Source organism: Lissotriton vulgaris, chromosome 7, assembly GCF_964263255.1.
Source record: "Lissotriton vulgaris chromosome 7, aLisVul1.2, whole genome shotgun sequence".
Lineage (NCBI taxonomy): Eukaryota > Metazoa > Chordata > Amphibia > Caudata > Salamandridae > Lissotriton > Lissotriton vulgaris.
The window spans coordinates 1,548,049,842-1,548,076,505 of record NC_141695.1 but is presented as its reverse complement, the minus strand read 5'-3'; the positions used below and the strand labels follow the sequence as shown (position 1 = coordinate 1,548,076,505).

At 45.2% G+C, this 26,664-nt stretch overlaps 1 protein-coding gene across 1 annotated transcript in view; it reads right to left on the bottom strand.

The window, feature by feature from the left end:
* Positions 1-26,664, bottom strand: part of LOC147705983 (protein-glutamine gamma-glutamyltransferase E-like) — a 201,081-nt gene that overhangs the window by 88,301 nt on the left and 86,116 nt on the right. Inside the window, exon 6 of the mRNA XM_086929013.1 lies at positions 17,569-17,746. Coding sequence (XP_086785139.1) covers positions 17,569-17,746 — 178 coding nt within the window. The remainder of the gene's footprint in view (positions 1-17,568; positions 17,747-26,664) is intronic.

Here is a 26,664-nt window from a genome sequence, read left to right as displayed (position 1 = left end):
AGAACTAATGAGCAAAGACTGTTCAAGTTCTGGGATGGGAAAGTCGAAGTATGTTGCCAATACCTGCTGTGGGGAGGAGACATAATTGGGTTTCTGGTGCCACTGGGAAAGTGAGGATTGTTTTGAAATTTCTTGATTTGATCAGTCTCACACCGTTAGAGCTCAGACCCAGATCCCTTTCGATTTTGAGGGTTACAGGGCTCTCTGTTTCCCTTGCAAGTGTGGAGCATTATGCTAAGCACCTATTCTCTTTTTAGAAGACTTCTACTTGAGTTTTCAATATGCCGGCACATTCCTGCATGTCTGAATTCCTCACAGACCTTCCCCCAATGACTTATTTGCATCTTAGATTTAGTCTTGGGTTAAATGACTTTAGAATATTTTCATGTCCAGCAGGGCCGGCTCTAGGCTCATGGTGGCCCTGTGCAGGGAGCGTAGGTGGGGGCCCCGGAAGAGGGGGTCCGGACCCTCATGGACATCGATTCGCCAAAATGTTATGGGTGACAAAAGCGACATGTCACTCCCTTTCACACCCAGTGACATCACAGGCGTGTCTAACCTTGGACTTTCGACGGCCTCTTATTTACTGCTTGAGGTGTTATGGAAAGAGCAAGAAATGGAGACAACAGAAAAGTAAGCAAAGCTCCATGGGCCCTCTTTAGTTTCTGTTCTCTCTGTCAGTCAGTCTCTCTCTCTGTCAGTCTCTGTCAGTCAATCTCTCTCTCGGTCAGTCTCTCTCTCTGTCAGTCTCTCTCTCTGTCAGTCTATCTCTCTCTGACAGTCTCTCTCTCAGCCACTAAGTCTCCCAGTCTCTCTCTCTCTCTCTTAGTCTCTCTCTCTGTCAGCCAGTCTCGCTCTCTCCCAGTCAGTCTCTCTCTCTCCCAGTCAGTCAGTCTCTCTCAGTCAGTCATTCTCTCTCTACCTCAGTCAGTCTCTCTCTCTCTCTCCCTGTCAGTCCCCCTCTCAGTCAGTCTCTCTCTCTCTCTGTCAGTCTCTCTAAGTCAGTCAGTCTCTCTCAGTCAGTCAGTCTCTCTCGCAGTCAATCAGTCTATCCCTCTCAGTCAGTCAGTCTCTGCCTCTCTCTCTGTCTCTCTCTCTGTCAGTCAGTATCTCTCTACCTCAGTCAGTCAGTATCTCTCTACCTCAGTCAGTCTCTCTCTCTGCCAGTCAGTCTCACTCTCAATCAGTCTCTCTCTCTCTGTTAGTCAGTCAGTCACTCTCTTAGTCAGCCAATCTTGCTCTCTCTCTCTGTCAGTTTCCTAGCCAGTCAGTCTCTCAGTCAGTCAGTATTCAGTCTCTGAGTCAGTCAGTCAGTCAGTCTCTCTCTCTCTCAACTCTCTCTCTCCATTCTCTCTCTCAACTCTGTCCACTCCATCTCCACTGTCTCTCCACTCTCTCTCCACTGTCTCTCTCTCCACTTTCTCTCTCTCTACTCTCTCTCCACTCTCTCTCCACTATCTCCCTCCACTGTCTCCCTCCACTCTCTCTACTCTCTCTCCACTCTGCCCCCATTCTCTCTCTCTCCACTCTCTCCACCCTCTCTCCCTTCACACTCTCTCTCTACTTTCTCTCCACTCTCTCTTTCTCTCCGCTCTCTCTCTCCCTCTCTCTCTCCACTCTCTCACTCCACTCTCTCACTCTCTCTTTCACTCTCTGTCTCACTCTCTTTCCACCCTCTATCTACTCTCTCCACCCTCTTTCTACTCTCTCTCCACTCCCTCTCCACTCTCTCTCCACTCTCTCCACACTCTCTCTCTGCACTGTCTCCTCCACTGTCTCCCTCCACTCTCTCCCTCCACTTTCCCTCCACTCTCTCTCCACTCTCTATGCACTCTCTCTCCTCTCTCTCTTCTCTCTCTCCCCACTCTCCACTCTCTCTCTCCACTCTCTCTCTCTTCTATCTCTCTCTCCACTGTCTCCTCCACTGTCTCCCTCCACTCTCTCCCCACTCTCTCTCCACTGTCTCTCCACTCTCTCTCCACTCTCTATCTCCTCTCTCTCTCTCCTCTCTCTCTCTCCACTCTCTCTCTCCTCTCTCTCTCCACTCTCTCTCTCCACTCTCTCTCCACTCTCTCTCTCCACTGTCTCTCTCTCCACTTTCTCTCTCTCTCTCTCCACTGTCTAGCTCCACTCCCTCCACTCTCTCTCTCTCTCTCTCTCTCTCTCTCTCTCTCTCTCTCTCTCTCTCCACTCTCTCTCTCTTCACTGTCTCTCTCACCACTTTCACTCTCTCTCTCCACTGTCTAGCTCCACTTTCTCTCCACTCTCTCTCTCTACTCTTTCTCCACTCTCTCTCTCTACTCTCTCTCCACTCTCTCTCTCCACTCTCTCTCCCTCCACTCTCTCTCCCTCCACTCTCTCTCCCTCCACTCTCTCTCTCTCTCTCTACTCTCTCTCCACTCTATCTCTACTCTCTCTCCACTGTCTTTCTCTCCACTCTCTCTCCACTATCTCTCCACTGTCTCCCTCCACTCTCTCTCTCCACTCTCTTGCTCACTCTCTCCACTGTCTCCATGCTCTCTCCACTCTCTCTCTCTCCACTGTCTAGCTCCACTCTCTCTCCACTCTCTCTCTCTCTACTCTCTCTCCACTCTCTCTCTCTCTCCACTCTCTCTCCACGCTCTCTCTCCACTCTCTCTCTCCACCCTCTCTCACTCCACTCTCTCTCTTTACTCTCTCTCCACTCTCTCTCTCCACTCTCTCTCTACTCTCTCTCCACTGTCTTTCTCTCCACTCTCTCTACTCTCTCTCCACTTTCTCTCCACTGACTCTCTCTCTCTACTCTCTCGCTACTCTCTCTCTCCACTCTCTCTCCACTGCCTCACTCCACTCTTTCTCCACTCTCTCTCCACTCTCTCTCTCCACCCTCTCTCTCCACCCTCACTCTCTCTCCACTCTCTCTCTCTACTCTCGCTCTCTACTCTCGCTCTCTACTCTCTCTCTCCACACTCTCTCCCCACTCTCTCTCTCTCCACTCTCTCCCACTCTCTCTCACAAAGTAGTGTGCGTTCCATGGGCATCCGCAGAAATGTTTCCGGGGGGGGGCACATTTTTAACTTCATCTCCATCCCCCTTGCACCCTTCTCCCCTCTGCCTTGCAGCACCCTTCTCGCCCTCCCCCTTGCACCCTTCTCCCCCTCCCCCTTGCACCCTTCTCCACCTCCGCCTTGCACCCTTTTCTACCTTGCACCATTCTCCCCTCTGCCTTGCACCCTTCTCCCCTCTGCCTTGCACCCTTCTCCTCTCTGTCTTGCGCCCTTCTCCTCTCTGCCTTGCGCCCTTCTCCCCTCTGCCTTGCACCCTTCTCCCCTCTTCCTTGCACCCTTCTCCTCTCTGCCTTGCACCCTTCTCCCCTCTGCCTTGCACCCTTCTCCCCTCCACCTTGCACCCTTCTCCCCTCCGCCTTGCACCCTTCTCCCCCTCCCCGTTGCACCATTCTCCCCTCTTCCTTGCACCCTTCTCCCCTCTGCCTTGCACCCTTCTCCTCTCTGCCTTCCACCCTTCTCCCCTCTGCCTTGCACCTTCTCCCCTCTGCCTTGCACCCTTCTCCTCTCTGCCTTGCACGCTTCTCCCCTCTGCCTTGCACCCTTCTCCCCTCCGCCTTGCACCCTTCTCCTCTCTGTCTTGCATCCTACTCCCCTCTGCCTTGCACCCTTCTCCTCTCTGCCTTGCACCCTTCTCCTCTCTGCCTTGCAACCTTCTACCCTCTGCCTTGCAACCTTCTCCCCTCTGCCTTGCACCCTTCTCTACCGTGCACCCTTTCTACTCTCTGCCTTGCACCCTTCTCCCCTCTGCCTTGCACCCTTCTCCCCTCCGCCTTGCTCCCTTCTCTTCTTTGCACCCTTCTCTACCTTGCACCCTTCTCCTCTCTGCCTTCCACCTTTCTCCCCTCTGCCTTGCACCCTTCTCCTCTCTGCCGTGCACCCTTCTCCTCTCTGCCTTGCGCCCTTCTCCTCTCTGCCTTGCACCCTTCTCCTCTCTGCCTTGCACCCTTCTCCCCTCTGCCGTGCAGCACCCTTCTCGCCCTCCCCCTTGCACCCTTCTCCCCCTCCCCCTTGCACCCTTCTCCTCTCTGCCGTGCGCCCTTCTCCTCTCTGCCTTCCGCCCTTCTCCCCTCTGCCTTGCACCCTTCTCCCCTCTGCCTTGCACCCTTCTCCCCCTCCGCCTGGACTCCAAAACGTAAGCTGATCACTTTCTTCAAACAAAATAATTTTGACCTAATAGACAAGCTTTTTATTTTTAGTAAATGCATGGCAGGTGCTCTACTATCAGTTTGCAGTTTTCATCCAGTATCCATATGTACTCTGGCTATACAAGGAAAGTGCCACCATCCCAAGCCAAGGATACACACTAAATACTAAGAACTACCAACAATATATCGGCCAAACAAGGGTGGGCAGAGAGCACATCACCCTCACATGCATTCATGTTTTAATGAGGATGCTTTTCTCTCACAATAAAATTAATGTTTGTACAAATGCCATTTTGACACCTCTATGTGCTGTACATAACGATTGTCACTGTAACTCAGCTTACCAAACTCAGAGGGAAGGTTGACTTGGTACACTGAGAGAATAACAAATGACTCGGAGGACTTAAACAGATGTCAGGGTGAGCGTGAAACGGACTACGATAAAGCAAGCAATTAAAATTGTATTTTGTTTAAAAGAACCATGACTTGTCGGAAAACACAGTTTCTATTATGTATAAAAGTTCCTAAAAATGTCACAGTGATTACAAACTATATTACACAGGCACATATGTTGGAGAAAGGACCTACAGGCTGTCTGAACAGAGATCAGATAATCTTCCCTTACTTGCAGGCCCGTTATCCCATTCCACCGAGACCTCTGTTTCACCTTTCAACAATAAAAATACACTTACTCAAATACACTTACTCACTGTCTCGTTCCTTGTCCCAAACTTGGTGGCTGAGGAAGTGCTTCTGCCTCTGGAGCGTTCTTTCTAATAATTATAATTCACCATGGGCCAACCTGTGCACAAGCACATAGCAGAACACTGCGTCTTCGCCACATGCCAGCATGCCAGCTCTCCACATTTACCGAGGCCCACTCAAGAGGGGTGTGCAAATCGCTTTCACTTTCGCATGTTAGACATGCGTAGTCGAGCCGGCTAAAATCATCCAGAAAATGTAAGCATGCTTTTAAAATGCTGATGTGGAAACAGAGCCAGCTTCAACACTGTAATTGTGTCTTTAGATAACTTGTAGGGGAGGCAGGGAAGCAGTTTTTTTAAGGGTGCCACAATCACATTAAGAGGTCCCCAGCCCATGTAGGCCCCCAAACCCTGACAACCCCTCACCCCTAACAGACAGCCCTGGCCTCCTCCCTTCTCAAAGGAATAGAGCCCTGAGGAGAATGCACCATCCTAGGGCCCCCACCCCCTCCTCTTTCCGGGCCTGGCTCGTGGCTTTGACTGAAGAGAAACAATGGAAGTTGATACTTTGTTTCTCTTCAGTCAAGGGTCAGCAGCGCGAGCTCCTAGGAGCAGGCTGCAGGCAGCAACAGCTGCTTTAGAGAGAGAGACACAGCTCTCTACCGGAGGGCTCAGCTGAGGGGGCCTGCCAAATCCTGCCAGGGGGCCGCCAGTGATCCTTCTGATCTGATCCTCGTCGTGGCGGCCCCTGGGGTTTGGCGGCCCTGTGCAGGTGCACAGTTTGCACATGCCTAGGGCCGGCCCTGTGTCCAGGAAGGAGGATCTGAGTTTCGTTAAGGTACACCAATTTCAATTTCTTATTATCTGTATTGAGGTGACTGCGTTCCTTGTATGTCTTATGCTACTGAATCTGAATATTTTTCGATGTGTCAGCTTGCCAGTTGTAATTCTGTACCTTTATAATATGTTCTTGATTTGCATATATATTGGATTGATTATTAACTTGCAATAAACCCATTCCCTTCATTTACTGATTCTTGGTCCTCTTTGAGGGACCACATGGGCTAGATGGATGTTGAACTATTTTACAAATGTTGACTCCCATGACCTTTTAGTCAACTAAAAAAATGTTAATCGGATGAAAAAACGGTATTCACATTCATGCTTCGTAATTGAGTTATGGAGCTTCCAGGTGTCTAGGCAGTGACTGTTTTACGTTCTTTTTTTGCACAGCATTACCTGAAGTGCTCTTGAAAGATTCTTAGGTGAAGCTCTGGCTCTCAATATTGAATCCTACCATAGCTTGCTCAACTACATTATCTTAGCTTTGCCAAAGGGGCAGCAAACTAAATTAGCATTCCAGGCACCACAAAACTGTCTTTGTTTTTGTCAGCAACAGAAAGCCACTGGAGCTCTCAACATTAAAATGGGAAGCACAGGAGTATCTGCTCTCACGCCCATCTGCTTACAATTCCCCTGCCGACTCTACTGGAATATTAAAAACTAAGGGGCATATTACCAACAACTAGCGAAAATTATAGCTAAATAGGCTTAGCAACAATTTTTCTATCGCCAAGCATCGCCAGATTTTATCGCTGAGATAACATGCTATTAGCAACGTTTATCTCAAAAGTGATAAAGTACCTGGCAATAGTGGCGAAATGTGTGAATATCGCTGAGAATACAGCGATATTCACGCATTAGTGACAAAATGCTCTTAGCTATGTTATCCACCTCCCATTGGATAACATGGCTAAGAACTGGTCTGGGCAGGTGTTAGTATTTGGAGATATTCGCGCTGCTCGAATATTTCCAACGCTACGCCTGCCTTGCTAATAGGCGATAGCGACTTTAGCGACTGCTTTCAGTCACTAACAGGTTGGGTACACCCACTTTGCATGTCATTAGCGATGAATATCGCTGACATGCAAAGTGAGCCCCAAACCGCTCCCTATCGCCTACAAGCTGTCACTAACTGCTGTTAGCGACAGCTTGCTAATAGGTTTTGCTCATTTCATACTGAATATCACATCAGTCCTGCTCTACCCTACTGAGCAGGCATGGAAGCCCATGGGACTTAGACTGAGAAATGTGGTAGAGCAGTGTCAGACTGGAAGTATGTGAAGGGTGTTTGGAGGAGCAATGGTAGATAGTCCTTCACTTTCCTCTTACCTTTGACTTTCAGTTGCTAACAAAGTGCATATTTTAATTTGGCCACTAGAGGTCTATGTGTAATAACAAATTATCTGACCTGAAGTGAATTCAAGCAAATGCTACAATTAAATCACAAAACAGGTTTACCCGAGTCACCATTTCCAACTCCTGATGTTTGCAATGTATATATGAGACCTCATTGACGACTACACCTGAGACCAAGTTCCAGAAAGGGAGCTGTGGGTGCCTATGGCATGGGCGCCAGCTTTCTGAGGGGCACTCTGCTATTACAGAAGTGGCAATGCCAGGGCACTCTACTATTACTTAAGAGGCTTCAGAAGACTCTGTGACCCTTTCTGTAGTACAAATAGCACTGGAGCACATGTAGCCACAAAGATGTGGAGCACAGTCAGTGAGCCCTCTGTGGGTGACTGCTGTAAGAGGGTAAAGAGTGTAGTCTAGAACCCCTGACATCTTCCTGCAGAGGGCTCTTTATTCCCCTTTGAAGTTCAAACTGGGTACCTGCCTGTGCTGTGAAAGACAGCGGCTGCTCCAAAGAGCTGCTTCGCCTTTCATGATTGTGCTGCCCCAAATTTGAGTCTAACCTGGGGACACTGCAGGGCCTCATTTATGAGAAATGACGCATCGCTGCGTGAAAGCAGCGATGCGTCACTTCTCAGTGCGCACTCCTTACGACATTCCTGATGCGTCATATTTAATGTATGACGCATCATTTCGCAAGGAGTTATAGATACGTCAGTATTTCTGACGTATCTGTAAGCGCAAAAGTGACGCGTTGCAGGAGTGTGTCACAAAAGTGATGGAACTCCAGCAATGCGTCCTTTCACATGGGGCAATCCCCATGTGAAAGGGCCTGCGTCAGTCTTACGCCTGCTGTGAGGCAGGCGCAAGATTTTGATGCAACTACGTCCTAAAAGTGACGCAGTGAAATCTCATAGATTTCACTGCGTCACTTCTACAACCCTTCCTTGCGTCAATATGCTCCCCTTGCATACATTATACCTGGCGCAGGTATAATGTGGCACAGGGGTTTACAAAGTGACGCATCTACCTAGATGCGTCACTTTGTAAATATGGCGCAACAAGGCGCATTTTTTATGCCACTGGTGCGTCACAAAAAGTGACGCACCGGAGGCGTAAAAGTGACGCACAGCCTCATAAATGAGGCCCTGGAGTATTTGCTATAAGGCACACAGTCCACCATCTGTACCGGGTGCACCGTCTGAAATGTGCTTCATGGCGCAAACCGAATCAGTGCACCTTATCTATAATAATAATATAACCCCTGGGTGAAATCTTGCATAACACATCGTTTGATCTTTCCAAGAGGGAAATGTTTTGCATCTTCCCTTAGGCGTTTTCTATCAACACCTATCCCAGACACCTGTTGGTTTTGATTTTCGACCATGTGGCTCCCCTACTGCAGGTGATCATCCTTTTCCCCTTCCGCGTTTCAAATAGGTAGAATGCCTTGAATTATCTGCAGGCAGTAGATTGACTTTTAGTTGAGGTGGTTACTCACCAATACCTCTGTCTCGAACAATTTTCCAGCACCCGTTAGTTCATCTCCCTGCCATGCAAAACAGTTTTTAATGTTCCGGCCCGATGGCTGGAAATGAGACATTCACAGCAAGTTTTAATCAATCTGGTCCAACCACCCCTTTAGTCCAATCTGGTTATAATGGGTCAGGTGGCATTGTCTCATGGAACACCGGGTCTTTAGGATAAGGTAACTGTGCAAGACTGGCTTGATATCATCTCTACTACTCACATAAGGGGCATATTAGCAAGAACCTCGTTAAAATTATCGCTGTTTTAGCGGCAGAAAACTGCCACTAAAACGGCGATAATGGGCTTGCTAATATGCATCTAACCTGGGCTGCTATTGGAATTCTATAACAAATATTAGCAAGACCATTTTCGACGTTTTATCTGCGGTTTCCTGCCGCTAAAACGGCGATAATTTTAACGAGGTTCTTGCTAATATGCCCCATAATCTGTATTCAGGAAACTTGGCAGGTGGACCCCCTGCATGTTGAAGGTGTGTTACAGTTCATGCTAAAGGGCGTTTACAGATGTTGATTTCTAATTTGCTGCATACTATTATTTGAAGATATGCCACCTCTTCCCCTTACTACCAATTTATGCTATTATCATTTAAGGGGGAGGATTGTTTTGATCCTAAATAATTTTTATAATAATGTGTTTGATTCCACCCGCTGTAACATAAATTATTTGTAAGTTGACAGACGCTTTTCTAGAGCTTTCAACTTTTCCCCCTCTAATTGCCTGGGCTGACGATTTTAACATCCACAGATGTAGCCATTCGGTTAGACAGGTGTGCGGTCTTACAAATTAGGCACCTCTCAGAGGTGTTGGTACCTCTCTCTTCCTTCATACGGTGAGGCTTTATAAACTTTGATCCACAAACAGGACTAATAGCGAGATCGCAAAAACGGGAAGTCGCATCCTGAGCACAGTGATGACATCACAACCAGGAAGTAGGCAGGTTCCACCCTCATTCAGCAGTGAGAGCCTGAAGTGGATGCAGCAGTGCCAGAGCTCCCCTCCAGAGTGCCAACAAGAGAAAACCAGAAGACACCCCAGTGGCCAGCATGTCGCAGGAAGCTGCAGGTGGAACTTCCAGTGGAAGAAAAATAAAAATAAAATTTTCTGAGCAAGAGCTCGAATTTTTGATTGAAGGAGTCTGCAAGGACCACAATCGGCTCTTCGGTAAAGACTCCAGCAGGGTGCCTGAGGCCGATAAAAGGCGGATATGGTTGCGCATCCGCGCAAAAGTAAACTCTGTGGGGGTGACCCAGCACTCCGTGGACGAGCTCAAAAAACGGTGGTAGGACCTGAGAGGGCGGGCAAAGGAGAATATCGCTGAGAGGCTGGGGGAGCGTGTTGCAACAGGTGGAGGGGAGCCCACTGTCCCACCAAACACACCACTCGAGTACCGAGTGGAGGACACCATAAATCCGCAGGCATGCGTGGGTGTGATCCAGCTGGACTCCTCCCGACTCACCCAAGACACACAAGGTAAGTGCCATGCGACTGCGACCCCCTGTCCCCTAACAATGTCCATGACTCCAGAGCATTCCATTTAAAACCCCAGTCATGCAGCCAAAGCACACCACTAAAGCGCAATTGCATTGTGGGACATGAAGTCTGACCACAATTACCATCTAGCCCCATAAAGCCAGACATGTTTAGTGAGAGTCAATCCTGCAGCATGTCAGGGAATGGTAGTCTGCATTTATGTAGGAAGCCTAAATGTGGAAGAAACATGGCACTAATCAACAACCACTTTACATCACAGGTGGCGCTGAAGCCCCCAGCACAGACAGCGATGCACTGCTAATTGAGGACATAACAGAGGACACAGAGGGAGACACACATCTATCCCCACAGCCAGCAAGCAGCCGCACCAGCGGTCATTCCACCACCTGCCCCTGTGGAGAGTGCCACCCCTGCGCCAACAGGCACAGCTGTAACACAGCGCGGCACTCAACCACCAGTGGGGCCTGCAACACCAGCAGCAGTTGGCCGACCAACTCGCCGCCCTGCGGCTGTGAGGAGCCAGACAAGCGGACTGGTGAGGGAGCAGCGCAATAACAATTCCTGTGCTGGCAGGAGACCAAACGTGCGGCCAGGTGGGATCTCCATTGAGCGCTGTATGCTGCATGTGCATCAAACACAGACCCGTCCTCTTGCAGCTATCCACCTCCAACTTAACAAGATCGCCCGAAATGTAGCACAAATGTCAGACCGCATGGAGAGGATGACAGCTGACATGGAGGCCAACACACAGGCCATGAACAGCCAGCGCGACCGCAACCGCCGCAGACACCGGCAGCTGCTGACCCGCCTGTCAGCATACACGCGGTCCAACAACATAATAGGCAACGTGACCTCCCAGCTCTCGCAACGCTCCTTGGCCATGCAGGTCCAAATGGTCAAGTGCTGTCAGGACGTCGCGAGAGCTCTGGAGCAGGTGTCAACAGCTGTACAGGGCATGCAGGCTACCGGCCATGGCCAGGCGGGGGGGGGGTGACGACACTAGTGAGGCTACTTCCAGCCATAGTAGCCAGTCCGTGCCACCGGTGGTAGCACCCCGCCGCAGCAGCATGCCCTCTGCTGCTTCACGGCCAAATCAGGAGGAGGAAGTTGAAAGGAGGTTGGGAGCATCTGCCCGGAGGCGGCATTGAACATTTGAACGTTTACATGAGGGGCCATGCTGCTTCTACAAGCATGCCCTCCTGACGAACAGACATATGACGCAATATGTCATTCATGTACCAGTTTGGGGAATCCCCACTTTATTGTGCAGTAACAATAACAACTATTCAGTTTAACTTAATCTGACTCATGTCATTATTAATGTTGTCATGCATGAGTGAAGTAATGGGTGTGGGTGCACTAGAAATAGTTCATGCAGATTTGGTGACGGCGCCTGTGTCCTTCTGCAGGATTCTCCCCGCATGCATGACGCACATGTGCAGGTGGTTGGTTGTCCCCTTCTGACTCACTGTTAGAAATGTCTACAGGTATCCTGCGCTTGGTAGCAATGTTGTGGAGGATTGCACACACGGCCACGCTGCGGCAGCAGACCTCTGGCTCGTATTTGATAGCCCCACCAGTCTTGTGCAGTATGCGGAATCTGCTCTTCAAAAGCCAAAATGTCCTATCAATGCAATTTCTTGTGCGTATGTGTGCTGCATTGTAACGCTGTTGCTGTGGTGTTGCAGGGTTGAGGTATGGGGTGAGGAGGTACTCCCGGAGAGCGTAGCCGCTGTCACCTGAATGAGAGGAGCAGAGGGTGAGTGCCTGTGCTGCACAGCTACTTTATCACAGTGTAACATTGTGGGGCATGTGTACTTACCTAGTAGGTGTCCTTCACCAAAGTCTCCCCTGGCCAGTCGTGTGTGAATGCCGCTTTGCCGGAATATGAAGGAGTCATGTGTGCTCCCCGGGTACTGTGCTACTATGTCCGTGATGATTGTCTTTGCATTTCACACCGTCTGGATATTGAGAGAGTGGTAGGACTTGCAGTTGCGATACATGTATTCCGTTTGTGCTGGTGGGCAGATGTGGATGTGGGTACAGTCAATGCATCCTATTATATGTGGAAATTGTGCTACGTTGTAAAATTGTAGCTTGGTGTCATTCAAGTCCTGTTGGCTGGTGGGGAATGCGATGAAGTGGTGTAGCCGGGTCAGAATGGCCTCCAGGAAACTCCTTAGGCGCCGGGACATGGTGGGCTGGGATATCCCCCCTGCAACAGTGACTATCCCCCGGAAGCTTCCGGAGGCCAGAAGGTGCAGGCTGCACAATACCTGGACATGTGTGGGCACGGCATTGGTCCTCCTTGTTGGGTGCTGCATCTGGGGGTCTAGGTCCTGGATTAGCTCGATGATCATTGGCCCATTCAGGCGGTACTTAGCGTATATTTGCTCCCTGGTTTGGCCCAGAAGGGTGACCCGCAGGCGGAATATCCGCTCCTGGATCCTACGTCTGTTCCGTGCTCCTCGCTGTAGCCTTCGCCGCCTGACCACCATGTAGAGTCCTGGCATTGTGAGAATCCTAATGCTCCAGCTGCATGTCCTTAAGTGTATTTTTTGTCAGGCCTGCACCTGTTGGTATTTAGTAAACGTTTTTTTCTAAAAAAAAATTCCTTCCTTGTTACCACCTGGTTTGGGTTCTCCTTAAATTGCGCGTCGCAAATAACGATTTTCGGGATTTTTGCATTTTCCGATTTTTCATGAATAGCGATAGCCATTTTTTTGCGATTTCGCAGATTAATTTGCAGATTCAATGGTTTCTCACAAATTCAGATTCGCTAATGGGCTTCTTCCAGGATTCTGCGATTTTATTTGCGATATCGCAATTTTTCATTTGAAAAATCGCAATTTTTGGGATTACACTGTCATGAATTCTTTTTCATCAAATTGCGATCGCAATTGCTTTTTCAAAGCTATTGCGATCGCAATTTGGCTTCATGAATCTAGCTGATAGTCTCCAATATTAAGGATCAAACAAACAGCTACAACCCAATAGTGTTATTTTTGACTCTGCATGCCGATTGCTCTATTTCCACTAATGGCGTATTAAATGTTGACCTTGTCAGGTCAAACAGTGTACGCATTAGATGGTCAGGAGTTGACCCTATGTGCATACTCCGGAGGTTTCCAACCCTGAAGACAAATGAGTTTGATCTTTGTGTATCCCCTGATGTGGTAATGATGGGTTGGTCTCCGCCTTTAAGTCAATCACTGGGGTTCTCAATTCCCTTTTGTTGCATCCTGCTATGATAGGGTTGTTTGATAGACATGGTTGGTTCAATCATGCATGTAATCAGGCCTTCAAAAAGTTAAGGGCTGCCCTCCATCGCATCCCAAGAGACTATTCTATTATTAAGCCTCTAAGGAAATATTATAACAACGCGTTAGCCTTTAGGAAAAATTAGTTACGGGAAAAGGTCTGGTTAATTCTGATCCGGGTGGCTGAAACAAATCACAACCCACAAACACTACAACACTACCGTAAACCCTAAACCCTAAAACACTACATTACACATACAATACAACACTACCCTAAACCATAAAACACTACATTATACAAACACTACCCTTTACCTTAAATTACTACATAAACACTACACTACCCTAAAACACTACACTACACAAACACTACAACACTACACTAAACCCTAAAACACTAACACTACCCTAAAACACTACACTACAGAAACACTAAAACACTACACTAAACCCTAAAACACTGACACTACCCTAAAACACTTCACTACGAAACACTACAACACTATACTACGTCCTAAAACACTGACACTACCCTAAAACACTATACTACACAAACACTACAACACTACACTAAACCCTAAAACACTGACATAACCCTAAAACACTACACTACACTACACAAACACCCTAAAATTACCCTAAAACGTAAAACACAACCCCACACAACACAAACATTACAACACTACTTTAACACTACCCAAAACCCTACAAAAGTAACCCCCACCCCAAGCACAAACCCCTTACCTCTCTTTCCTCATGGTTCCACTCCAGCGTCACCATCTCTGCTCCCGGTTCCTACTTCCTGCTTCGAGGGGCAGTGCACTGCGTTGTGAGGAAACAGCCTCAGTTTCCTCACAACGGCTTGGATAGCCAGTACATCACATGTGTTATAAATGTGCATGCAATGTAATGGTATGCGTAGTAAACACTATGCGTTGTTACATCACATGCGTTGTAACGCATGCGATGTAATAGCTATGTGTGGTAAAAAACGCATAGTAATGGCTGTTTCCCGCCTGGCAAGAATTCCTGATATAGGCTAGCCATGATAAATTCCCTGCATCCCGGAGGGTCATAACGTCCTTCAACTCCTCTCTATAATCGTCTAACTCTGGTGTGCTCCACAGGCGGCGCCAATATAGGAGGGGTCTAGAAGCGACTGTGTCAGCTATAGGACCAATCCCCAAGTCCATCCTAAGCGGTGTTAATGGGGTGCTCTTCGGGAGGCCCAACAGTTGCCTGAGAAATAAATTCTCTGTCATAGATAGTAAAGTTAAGGGGCAGTGACCCCATAGTTCTGCCCCATATAGTGAAGCTCCCCTAGCCTGTATATTATAGATTTCTGCTGGTGGACCTATCACTTTTTGGGTACAGTTTTTATATATTTTTAAGATGTCCCCTGTAGACTGAGTCAATTTTAAATTAGCTTTCTTTATTTGGGTCCCTCAGTCCATCTAATCATTGAGTGTATTCCCTAAATAATCAAAGATGAACACCCTCTCTAGGGCCCTTCCATCCAGTTTGGGATGTGGACAATTAGTAGTGTTGGCATTAAAAACCTTATATTTGTTTTTTTGGAGATTAATCTCCAGTCCCCTCTTCCTGCAAAAAACACTAAATTCCTCAAGTATCCGCTGCATACCCCTAGACGATTTAGAGAGTAGCCCTGTATCGTCCGCAAACATGAGTGCTGGAATTTTGCGGTTTGCCAACCTTGGTGCGTCAATATCTTTCCCTGCTAATAAGGTTCCAATTAGACCATTTAAAAAGAGGGAAAAAATCATCGGGCCAAGACGCATCCCTGTCCCACCCCTTTCTCAACAGGGAAGGGAGCGGAAAGTTCACCTTTTTTACCATATCTTATTCTCACATAATTGTCTTGGTGCAGGCGTTTCAGCTGGTCGCAAAGATTTTCTGGTACTCCCATATCCAGAAGAATGCCCCATAGCTGATCTTGCTGAACCATGTCAAATGTTGATTTAAGATCCACAAATGTGAGGTAGAGGCTGCCTCCCGCTAAAACCACCATTTTCCAATGGATAAGTTGCAATCTAAAGATCTGGTCAACAGTGGAGGTCTTGGCTCTAAATCCTGCTTGTAAAGGTGCCAATACCTTATTCTCTTCTATCCATGATTGCAGACACCCCAAAAGCACACAAGCAAAACACATTTTTGTGACCTCTATGAGGCTTATAGGGCGATAGTTAGATGGGTGGGGAGGTATTTGTCCTTGGTGTAAAATACACAACATCGTTTTGTTTTGACTAAACTGCAGCTAGGCATTGTACATCTCCTGGTAACTTTCCCAATCATTAACCAATGGCAACGAGGATATGTTCTGTGCCCATGTCACGGAATCTCGAAACACAACATTCAGCACTTTATGCTTTTTTGCAAATTTTATTTGGGCTTAAGGAAGTACTTTTTAAAACCAATTTACATTGCACACAATATCAGGGACCACAATCCTGCAATGCATTTTCTGTGCACTATAGAGACCCATGCAGTATGTTATAGTGTCACCTCTCATATCTGGAAAGCAATATGTCTTATCCCGCCTGGACTATGCCAATGTTCTCCTGGTGGGTAGCCCTGCTTATCGGACTAGGAAACTGCAAGTATCTACTTACGCACCCTGCATTGGCTACCTGTGGAGTCTTGCTTCAAATTTAAAATGCTATCTATTGTTCATCGCGCCCTGTATGGGCTAGGTCCTAGTTATTTGCAGAAGAGATGTACCTTTTATAAACCATCTCGGCATTTGCGTTCCTTGGTTTAATCGCCAGAGGCTGGGCGGTAACTCTTTCGCCCGCAAAGCTTGCTTGGCCTGGAATCGGTTACCACTGGCTCTGAGGAGTGTCTCTGACCCACTGCTTTTTTAAAAAAAACTAAAAACGCTGCTCTTTTAAGACTGATTCGGAGTGTGGATAAATTGGACTTTCGGGAGTTAGCGCCGGGACACATTTAGTAGCTGTGCGCTCCTCAAATTAAATATAACATAACATAACATAACATAATATAACATGTTCTAGGAATTTTATTTCTGATTAATTATAGCACTGTTTGGTCCATGTGATACTGAGCCTTGGACGTATATTTTAATGTTTTATATTGTCTAATAATGTATTGCATGTCACTGATTGTTCTTCTATGGCCTATGTTGCTAGTGCCGAAATAAAGATTATGAATCAAATTGCTTCCTGTATCAACTTTAGTATGCAATACCTGCATTTATTTAACAGGATGTGTTTGATTTATTAAACACACACCATGAACTTTCAACGTAAAAAGGGAGAGAGAAATAGATACCCGTCTATAGTCTGAATTGCACAGAGTGAAACCAGGAAGCCTTGGATGAATAGTGGCTTTCCACAGGGCCGGGCTGGGCACCCAAAACTGGCCCTGGCAAACTGCTCGGTCGGCACCCCTGGGGGGGAAGAGGGTGAGTGCGACTGAACTGTTTGTTTGGTTACAGGTCTGCCAATATTGCTGGCACGGGTAATAAAAACGGCCCCCATCATGGCGGCCCACCGAGAAAATGCCCGGTGCCCGCTACGGCCGGTCCGTCCCTGGCTTCCCAGCTTGACCAAATTGTGCAAATTTAGGCAAATACGTTAGTTCAGTGTCGCCTCATTTTGCTTCATCATAACATTTGAGAGCACCTTTATATATATGACTTCAGGATGTCCATTACACAAACACGTCGCTTGTGTTTGATTTAATACCCTATAATAATGTCCCCATATATAATAACATCATAAGACACATAGAAGTAGCACATTACAAATGACTCATCCCTTAGTTCACTAATACAAAAACAACAAGCTGATGGAAGGAATGTGTGACTTAATCTTAGTCACTGGCAATCGATCTGAGCTGCATTCCAGACCATCACTTTTTTGCCTTCTGTGAAATTCTAGAGAGAGAGATCTGCCTTAAGGACAACTTAGGCCACACCTAGGTAGTACATGACAACTTATACACCTGCTTGGTTCAATAAGGACATCTTTGTGAGAGTGGGGAGGGAGAAAGAATGTTTCTAACTTCCTGTTGAAAAACTATCAATTCCAATAAAAGCCACATAATGTGGTGATGTACTCTTTTGTACTACTGTGAAACACTTTGACATATGACAGAAATACACTATTTTGAATGTTGCCGCTTAGTACCATACCTGTGCAGGTCACACCCGCGAAGACCCAGCATTGTCCATATTCCACTGGTGAGTAACTTTGTTGGCCCCACTTTCGCAGAATGGCCACACTTCCGTTCCAGCTGCCAGGATTAGCCCCACCTGAGTAATCACCACTCCAATTTCCTACCAAAACCCCATTATCATCCTGGCAATTCACCTGAACCAAACAAGAGAGCACAACAACAGTCAGAATGGCTATAGTGGTCTAAAAAGAACTGGACATTTATTCAAAATTTGCAAATGAGAAAAAAGTGGAGAAATTTATAACATGCATTGTACAGTGTCTCCTGTGACTGGACCCTCTTGAAGTACTAATAGGACTTGAGACTGCCTGCCACCGAGGTTACAAAATCATGAGAGGGACGATGACATCGATTTGGTGGCCTCCAACATTATTTTTGTAAAGAGTTCTGTTGTAAAGTTCAGAAGAATAAAAAGAATTGGGTTGGCATTACCTAAGGAGGCAAACAATGAGTCATGTTTAGTTATTGTGGGTTGCACTGGTAATGTTAATGAAAGCAGAGAAAATATTGGGGGAGATTTACAAAATGTCCACACAACACAGCGCAGCAACCAAAGTGTTGTATGAAAGTAGGTAGCAGAATTAACACAATTTCTCCTACAGCGTGGTGCTGGTTTCCTCCAGCTCTGAGCCGGCGCACTTTAGGCTTTCATGTGCCAACCTACATCATCCTGCAATGATGTGTGCATTCAGTTATGCATAGGTTTTGTACTGGTGGGGCCACTTCTAGTACAAAAGCCATTCGTAATAATTGTCCTACTTTGTGTGTGTGCCACACAAATGCAAAGTTGAGAAAGTGTGGAGATTCTTAAAAGTGCTCTACAGTTAGAGGGTGTAATTTTGGGCTCAAATCCCTGTCTAAAACTGTTAAAAAAAACAAGTATTTGCACTAAGGCACATGGGGGCATATTACCAAGCAATAGCGATAATTATCGCTATTGCTTGGTTAGAGACAAAAAATTACCGCTGAGCTGAGGCGATTTTTACCGCAAATAAACCTTGGTATTACCAAGGTTTATCTATCGCAAATGCGATAAAAATCGGCCGCAATGCATGATTATCGCTGAAAAGTCAGCGATATTCATGCATTACCGAGCTAATGCTCTTAGCCATGTTATCCACCTCCCATTGGATAACATGGCTAAGAACTGCTCAGGGCAGGTGTTAGCTTTTGGAGATATTCGCGCTTAGCGCGAATATCTCCAAATGTTGGTAATAGGAGATAGCGATGTTAGCGACTGTTTCCAGTCGCTAACATCTTGGCACGCCCACTTTGCATGTCATTAGTGATAAATATCACTGACATGCAAAGTGGGGCCCAAGATGGTCGCTATCTCCTACTAGCTGTCGCTAACTGTTGTTAGCGACAGCTAGGTAATAGGGAGATAATTTTATCTCCGCTTTCTTGGCTTTTAAAGCCAAAAAAGCGGAGATAAACCCCCTTGATAATATGCCCCATGGATCTGTGGATAATATGAGCTGGTGCAGTAGGTGGTGCCTACAGGCACTCATTTTGTGGTGACTGGTATTTATTTTCTTTATCAGGCTTTGACCCGGAGCAAGAGAGAGAAAAACACAAAAGGGGGAAAGAGGAAGGAAGAGGTATATGGAAAGACCAAGACAAACAAAGTATGGGTGAAAAATAACCTAAAAGAGTGAAAAAGAGGACTAGGCGTATCTAGTGGTGGATAAAATGGGCTTGAAATGGAATCAAAACTATGAATCCCTGGCAGTTGGTGCTCTCGACATTTGATAGTGCTTCCCACAAGCTTTTGAACAAAAAGTTGGGACACAGCACTTACTGCTTTACAAATTAGGCATCATCCTAGGTGGTTGCATAGGAGCACCCATTTTACACCCCCTGACACAAAGTATCACAAAGGAACAGGTAGTGAAACTGTTTGTTACTTTAGGCAACTTTCCAATTAAAATCAAGATTTACGTTGGAAAGTAAATACCTCTATTCATTTTGTGCTGGATTAGCATCTTTTTTGGTGAGACAAACCCAGTGCAAAATGTTAGTAAATCAAACCCAGATTCTTATGAACTTTGAAAGCACAGCTTGTGCTAACCGAGACGACTTTTGAGGGGTGCAAAAGAAACTTCTCAAGGATGCAAGTATTTAGGATCTTATTTCATTGGCTGGATGGAAAAAGCATTCTTATAAAATATGAAAAAATGTCATAATGCCTCTGTTAAATAGCCTTTTTTTTAAAGTTGTTTCGTAACTCTAGTGTAGGGACACACTGTACACCTGTGCCAATCCTGGCATTTTTAGGTCTTGTCTAGACAGTACTTGCTTCAAGACATGCTGTAATCTTGATATGTGAATAAAGGTCCGCCTATTTTCCTCCCATCTTTTTAATTGGCTCCTGTCCCTGTCCTTTGTAAATGGTAGCTTTTTATTGGTTATTAGGCTTTGTATTCCCTCCTTAGTTCCTATCTGTCTCTTTTTCAAACCTCCCATGAGGACAGCCCCTATTACATGTAATGTTACGCCCTAAGTTTTAAGTGTAACCTCAAGACACTATGGGGCATATTATCAAGGGGCTTTGATAATATTATCGCCGCTTTAGAGCCAGTTTTCGGGCGAAAAGCAGTGATAATATTATCGCATTATCAGCAAGGACATGCTAGGGCTTGTTTCCTTGCCTGAGCGCCCGTTTTCAGCACACCTCGCATTGCATCGTTAATGAGATGCAAAGGAGGCATGCCTGACAAAACCCCATGGGAAAATATTGCGAACCCAGCTTCACGATATTTTCAACGAGGGGTAGCGATATTTGAAAGCGCGTTAGGTATGCCTTAAGACAGGAATTTAACATCTGTTAAATTCCTGACTAAGGCATACCTACCATGGGGGGTGGATTTTGTGGCTGAGACCACAGGCCCTATCATCAATGATATCACCGTTTTCCATGGAACATCTCTGGAAAACCAGCGATGTTCCATGGAAACATCCCTATCGCTGGAATAATTATCACCATTGCGCTAAGCGTTGTTAATACAGCATTAGCATGACATTTTAACGCTAAGGGCGGCCAGCGATAATTATCACAGCTGCTTGGTAATATGCCCCTATTTTCTTAAAGGCCTTCAGACAGGACACTGTCTTGGTCCCAAACAAGGTTGGCAGTGATTATTACTTTAATCGCTAGCATCTCTAACATTTATGTTAGATCTTCTATAAATTTCCCTTCATCAGCTCCATAGCAATCTAATCCGGAATTAATAAATTGATTCTTTTGTCTCATTTCAAATCTACTAATTGTATATACTGAATGTACTGTGGTACTGTCTTCCATGAATTGCATAATGGGTAGGGAGGACTTACAATATCTTCAAAGGTTATGATGCCCATTAGGGACATCTAATACAAGAAGATGCTGGACGGAGCACTGACACCTTTCAGACACTCCACCCCAGTCACAGACCTGGGTTGATTCTATCATCATTCTTTAACTCACTTCGCCACCTCAGCTCAGACACAGCTATAGCTCATCGAGCTAACAGCACTTATCAGCAAGGCTAGCTTGTATCCAGTGGCAACGTGAGCAAGGGAACCACATCTGGGCATAATCAGCCAACCTAGAGTGATCTAGGCGCAGCTTGTGGCACTGCACTTACACATCTCACAATTAAATTAGACCTTCTATAAATTTCCCTTCATCAGCTCCACATAAATTACAACTTAATCAGAATTAATAATTGTTTTGTCACATTTCATAGCTATTGTATACATGGAGATAGCTATTTGCATGTACGTGTGGTACTGTCTTGCATGCAATGTATTAGCAGAGTAACATAAGTGACCAACAGTTTGATTCTCACCAAGGACATCTTGGCGCAGCTTGCAATACTGCACCTACACATCTACGTTAGACCTTCTATAACTTTTTCTTCATCAGCTCCACATAGAGTACAACCTAATCAGGAATTCCTATAATAAATCTTTTGTCACATTTCAAAGCCACTAATTGAATACATTGTATGTACTGTGGTACTGTCTTCCATGCAACACATTATGGGTAGGGTGGATTTACCATGTCTTCAAAGTTTATGATGCACATTAGGGACATGTAGGCGCAGCTTGCGGTGCTGCACCTATACATCTCACATTTATATTAGACCTTCTATAAATTTCCCTTCATCAGCTCCAAATAGAGTACAACCTAATCCAGATTCAAAATAATAATTGTTTTGTCACATTTCAAAGCTATTAATTGTATATATGGACATAGCTATTTGACTGTACTCATGGTAGTGTCTTGCATGCAGTGCATTTGGGGATTACCATATGTGACCAAAGGTGTGATGCTCACTAGAGACATCTAGATGCAGCTTGCGGTACTGCACCTACACATCCATGTTAGACCTTCTATAAATTTCCCCTTCATCAGCTCCACACAGCGTACATCCTAATCCGGAATTATTATATTAATTATTTTGTCACATTTCAAAGCTACTTATTCTATATATTGAATGTACTGAATGTACTGTGATAGAGGTTTCCATGCAGTGCATTATGTGTAGAGTGGATTTACCGTCTCTACAAAATTTATGATGCTCACTAGGAACATCTAGGCGCAGCTTGCGGTACTGCAACTACACTTCTCACATTTAGATTAGACCTTCTATAAATTATCCTTCATCAGCTCCACACAGAGACCAATCTAATTCGGAATTAATATAATGATTGTTTTGTCACATTTTAAAGCTATTAATTGTATATATGGACATAGATATTTGACTGTACTCATGGCACGGCCCTGTATGCAATGCACTGACGGAGCACCATATGTCACAAAAAGTTTGAGGCTCACTGGGTACCTCTAGTCGCAGCTTGTGGTACTGAACCTACACATCCATTTTAGACCTTCTAAAAATGTCCCTTCATCAGCTCCACAGCCAGTACAAACTAGTCTGGAATTATTATATAATTATTTTGTCACATTTCAAAGCTACTAATTGTATATATTGAATATACTGTGGTACTGTCTCCCATGCAATGATTAAGGATAGAGTGGATTTACTGTATCTTCAAACTTTATGTTGCTCACTAGGGACATCTAGGCACAGCTTGCTGTACTGCACCTACACATCTCACATGTATATTAGACATTCTATAAATTTCCCTTCATAAGCTTCACATAGACTACAACTTAATCAGAATTATTTTAATAATTGTTTTGTCAATTTCCATAGCTATTAATTTTATATATGGACATAGCTATTTGAATGTACTTGTGGAACTGTCTTGCATGGAATGCATTTGGGGAGAACCATATGGGACTAAAAGTATGATGCTCACTATGGACATCTAGGCGCAGCTTGTGGTATTTCATCTACACGTCTATGTTAGACCTTCTATAAATTTCCCTTCATCAGCTCCACATAGAGTACAACCTAATCCGGAAATAATATAATAATTATTTGTCACATTTCAAGGCTACTAATTGTACATATTGAATGTACTGAGGTACTGTCTTCCATGCAATGCATCATGATTAGGATGGATTTACCATATCTTCAACGTTTCTGATGCTCACTAGGGACATCTGGGAACAGCTTGCGGTAGTGCACTTACACATCTCACATTTAGATTAGGCCTTCCATAAATTTCCATTCATCAGCTCAAACATAGAGTTCAACCTATTCCGAAATGAATATACTAATTGTTTTGTCACATTTCAAAGCTACTAATTGTATATAGGGACATAGCTATTTGACTGTACTTGTGGTACTGCCTTGCATGCAGTACATTAGTGAATTACCATATGTGACCAAAATGTTGATGCTTACTAGGGACATCTTGACGCAGCTTGCGGTACTGCACCTACACATTAGACCTACTATAAATTTCCCTTCATCAGCTTGATATAGAGTACAACCTAATCTGGAATGAATATAATAATTAGATTTTCACATTTCAAAGCTACTAATTGTATATATTGAATTGACTAAGGTACTGTCTTCCATGCAATGCATCATGGATAGGATGGATTTACCTTATCTTCCAAATTTATGATGCTCACTAGGAATGCTAGGTGCAGCTTGCGGTACTGTATCTACACATCTCACATTTATATTAGACTTTCTATAAATTCCCCTTCTTCAGGTCCACATAGAGTACAACTTATTCCAGAATTAATATAATAATTGTTTTTTCACATCTCAAAGCTATTAATTGAATGCAGTACTGGCAGTGCTGGTGCCTTGCTCACTAGGGACATCTAGGAGTTGCCTGCGGTACTGCACCGACCACATCTCACATTTATTTTAGACCTATAAATTTCTCTTCATCAGCTCCACATAGAGTACAACCTAACCTAATCCGGAATTAATATAATTCTTTTGTCACATTTCAAAGTTACTGATCTTATATATGACCATAGCTATTTGAATGTTCTTGTGGTACTGTTTGGCATGCAATGCATTATGGGAGGGTGACTTTACTATATCTTCAAAGTTTATGATGCTCTCTATTGAGCTCTAGGAGCATCTTGCAGTGATGCACCTAGATAAACAGGGCTGCTGCCATGCTCACTAGGGACCTCTAGGAACAGCTAGCGGTACTGCACCTAGACATGCAGTGCTGGTGCCTTGCTCACTAGGGAGCTCTAGGAGCAGCTTGCGGTACTGCACTGAGACACACAATGCTCGTTCCTGGCTCACTACTATTAGGCACTAGGTCTCACATTACTGAAAGTATGAGCTATTGATATTTTATTATTTGCAACGCCAATACCTCAAACTATCAGTAATGCGAGACCTATTGCATTGTAATTCTTGTTTCCTTTGGCACTGACAATGCTACCTCGGGCCGCCTACAAACTAACTTCCAAAAGGGGAAAGGGCAGATTGAGAAAGTTGGCCTCTAGGTTACAGCCTCTGCTTCTGAAATATGCATTTCCTCGCAGTTCCATAAAGTTGGCGTCCACCTCTGAAATTCATAAGTTTGAACAAGAGCCCATTGTAGGAATCAATATCAATCTAGCTCTGTTTCCAGCAATAAGCGCTTTACATCAAAGCAAATTTGCATGGATCCGGTGTCTGCCTGACCAATTTAGTATGAAACAGGTTATGTAAACAAACTGAGTGTTAGCAAAGAACCTTTCCTATTTTAATAAATAGTTTAGGTTGAGACTCGAAAAGGGATAAAAGCAGTTTTACTTCAGAGTCTCTTTAGTTGGTTTTGACCCGGAAAATGGGATTCTCACAAACTAATAAGAATCCTGCTCAGTGGCAGCCAATTGCAAATGAGCCACTGAATAATATTTCAATAGGTGTCATTGGTCAGTAGGGGATCAATTTATTTCACTTCCTTGGTATAAGACTCCCTTTAAATATCAATTGCAAAGACCAGATTCTGGAAAGAAACAGATATTAACAGCATCAGTCAGTGCCTTAGACCAATTTAGTGGGTAACTTGGAGAGTCACAAACAACGCCTGCAATACTTGAGGACAATACATCTCTGCAATCCTGGAGGATGTGGTAAAGCCTGGAAAGTCTTACAAAATAGATAAGTTCTTGTGGATGAAAAGTGCTTGTGGAACTGTTCTATCTTCTCAAAAATACCTCTGTAGCATTGATATATGTGGTTGTGCATCACTATATGAAGGTCAACAATATCGAACTACAATGATATTGGCCCTATCACACCATTTCCTCCGTATTATTAGGGTAAGTGCATAACTCCTATTTTTCACCCTCTATCTACTTGCCTTGAATATATTGTGGTAGTTTATGTAGTGGATGCATTTGGTTTGTCATGCAAGATACTATAAGCGATAGAGTCACCACAACCTATATAAGTAGTTTAGGACGAGGAGCATAGACTATGGTACAGCAAAGGTTAGGCCCATAGTGAAAAAACAGTTACAAAAACAGGCCCAAATGTTACATAAAGGAGAATCTAGGTACAGATATGCATTAACAACAAAAATGGATTCCCAAAGAGTAGTCACTGAGGAAATGTATGCATATTTGTAATGAAGTCATATTAGTGTTTTATGGCGGTAGAACCTACACAAGTAGTTGAAAAAATAATCAAACTATTAAATTACTGTTAAACAGTGGCGGCTCTTCTATAGGGGCATTTGGGCGCCGCCCAGCTGCTTTCTCGGCGTGCGAGAAGGCAAAAACATAAATGGTAATAACTACCATTTGTTTCTGCCTTCTCGCACGGCGCGAAAGCAGAAGTTCCCGGTTGGGGGTGGGCGGTTTTGCTCAAGGGCAGGGGGGAGTGGCTTGCCCACTGTTGTTCATACTGAAGGTTTGGGCAGCCTGAGGCCGCCCAAACAGTCAGTATGAACAACAGTGGACAAGCCACTCCCCCTGTCCTCGAGCAACACCGCCCACTCTTCCTGTTCTCTATGTATGCTGCTGCATACATAGAGAAAATGACCCGGGTGGGGCAGCGGCCTCATCAATCACAATGCTGCCATTGCAGTGTTGTGATTGGTGGAGGGGAAGGAGGCTGCCTTCCTGAAGACAAGCGCTGCAGCCAGGAATTCAAAAGCAGGACGGTGGGAATCGGGAGTCTCGGGACGGTAAGTTTTACTTTATTTTATACTTTTTTCCCATTATACCCGTCCTGCTCCCCCATCCCCTCCGCGGCGCGACAACCCCATTTCCAACCCCCACCAGCCCGTAATGCTGGCCGCGACCTCTGCCTTTAAAGGTACATTAATTCATGGCTAATTTAGGTTAGTGATGACAAAAAAGATAGTAAAAAGACTAGCTGGAAGGAGTGTGGGGGGACATAAAAATGCTATAGGAAGGAATGACCACACATAGTGCAAGCTTCAATCACACAGAAATTAACATTACAGGCCGCTGCGCTGCGTCTTGACCTATTTACGTACAATACAGAAAGTATTTTATCCGCATATTTCACTTGGTTACAGATCAGGAATAAAGCTGGAAGCCAGATTCCATTACCCATATGATACATAATATTCTTACTTATAGATGCTTTCTGATTTCTAAAACTTCACTGGAATAATTACTTTCATTACTGGTCCTGGGACACCGGCATCATAAAAGTAT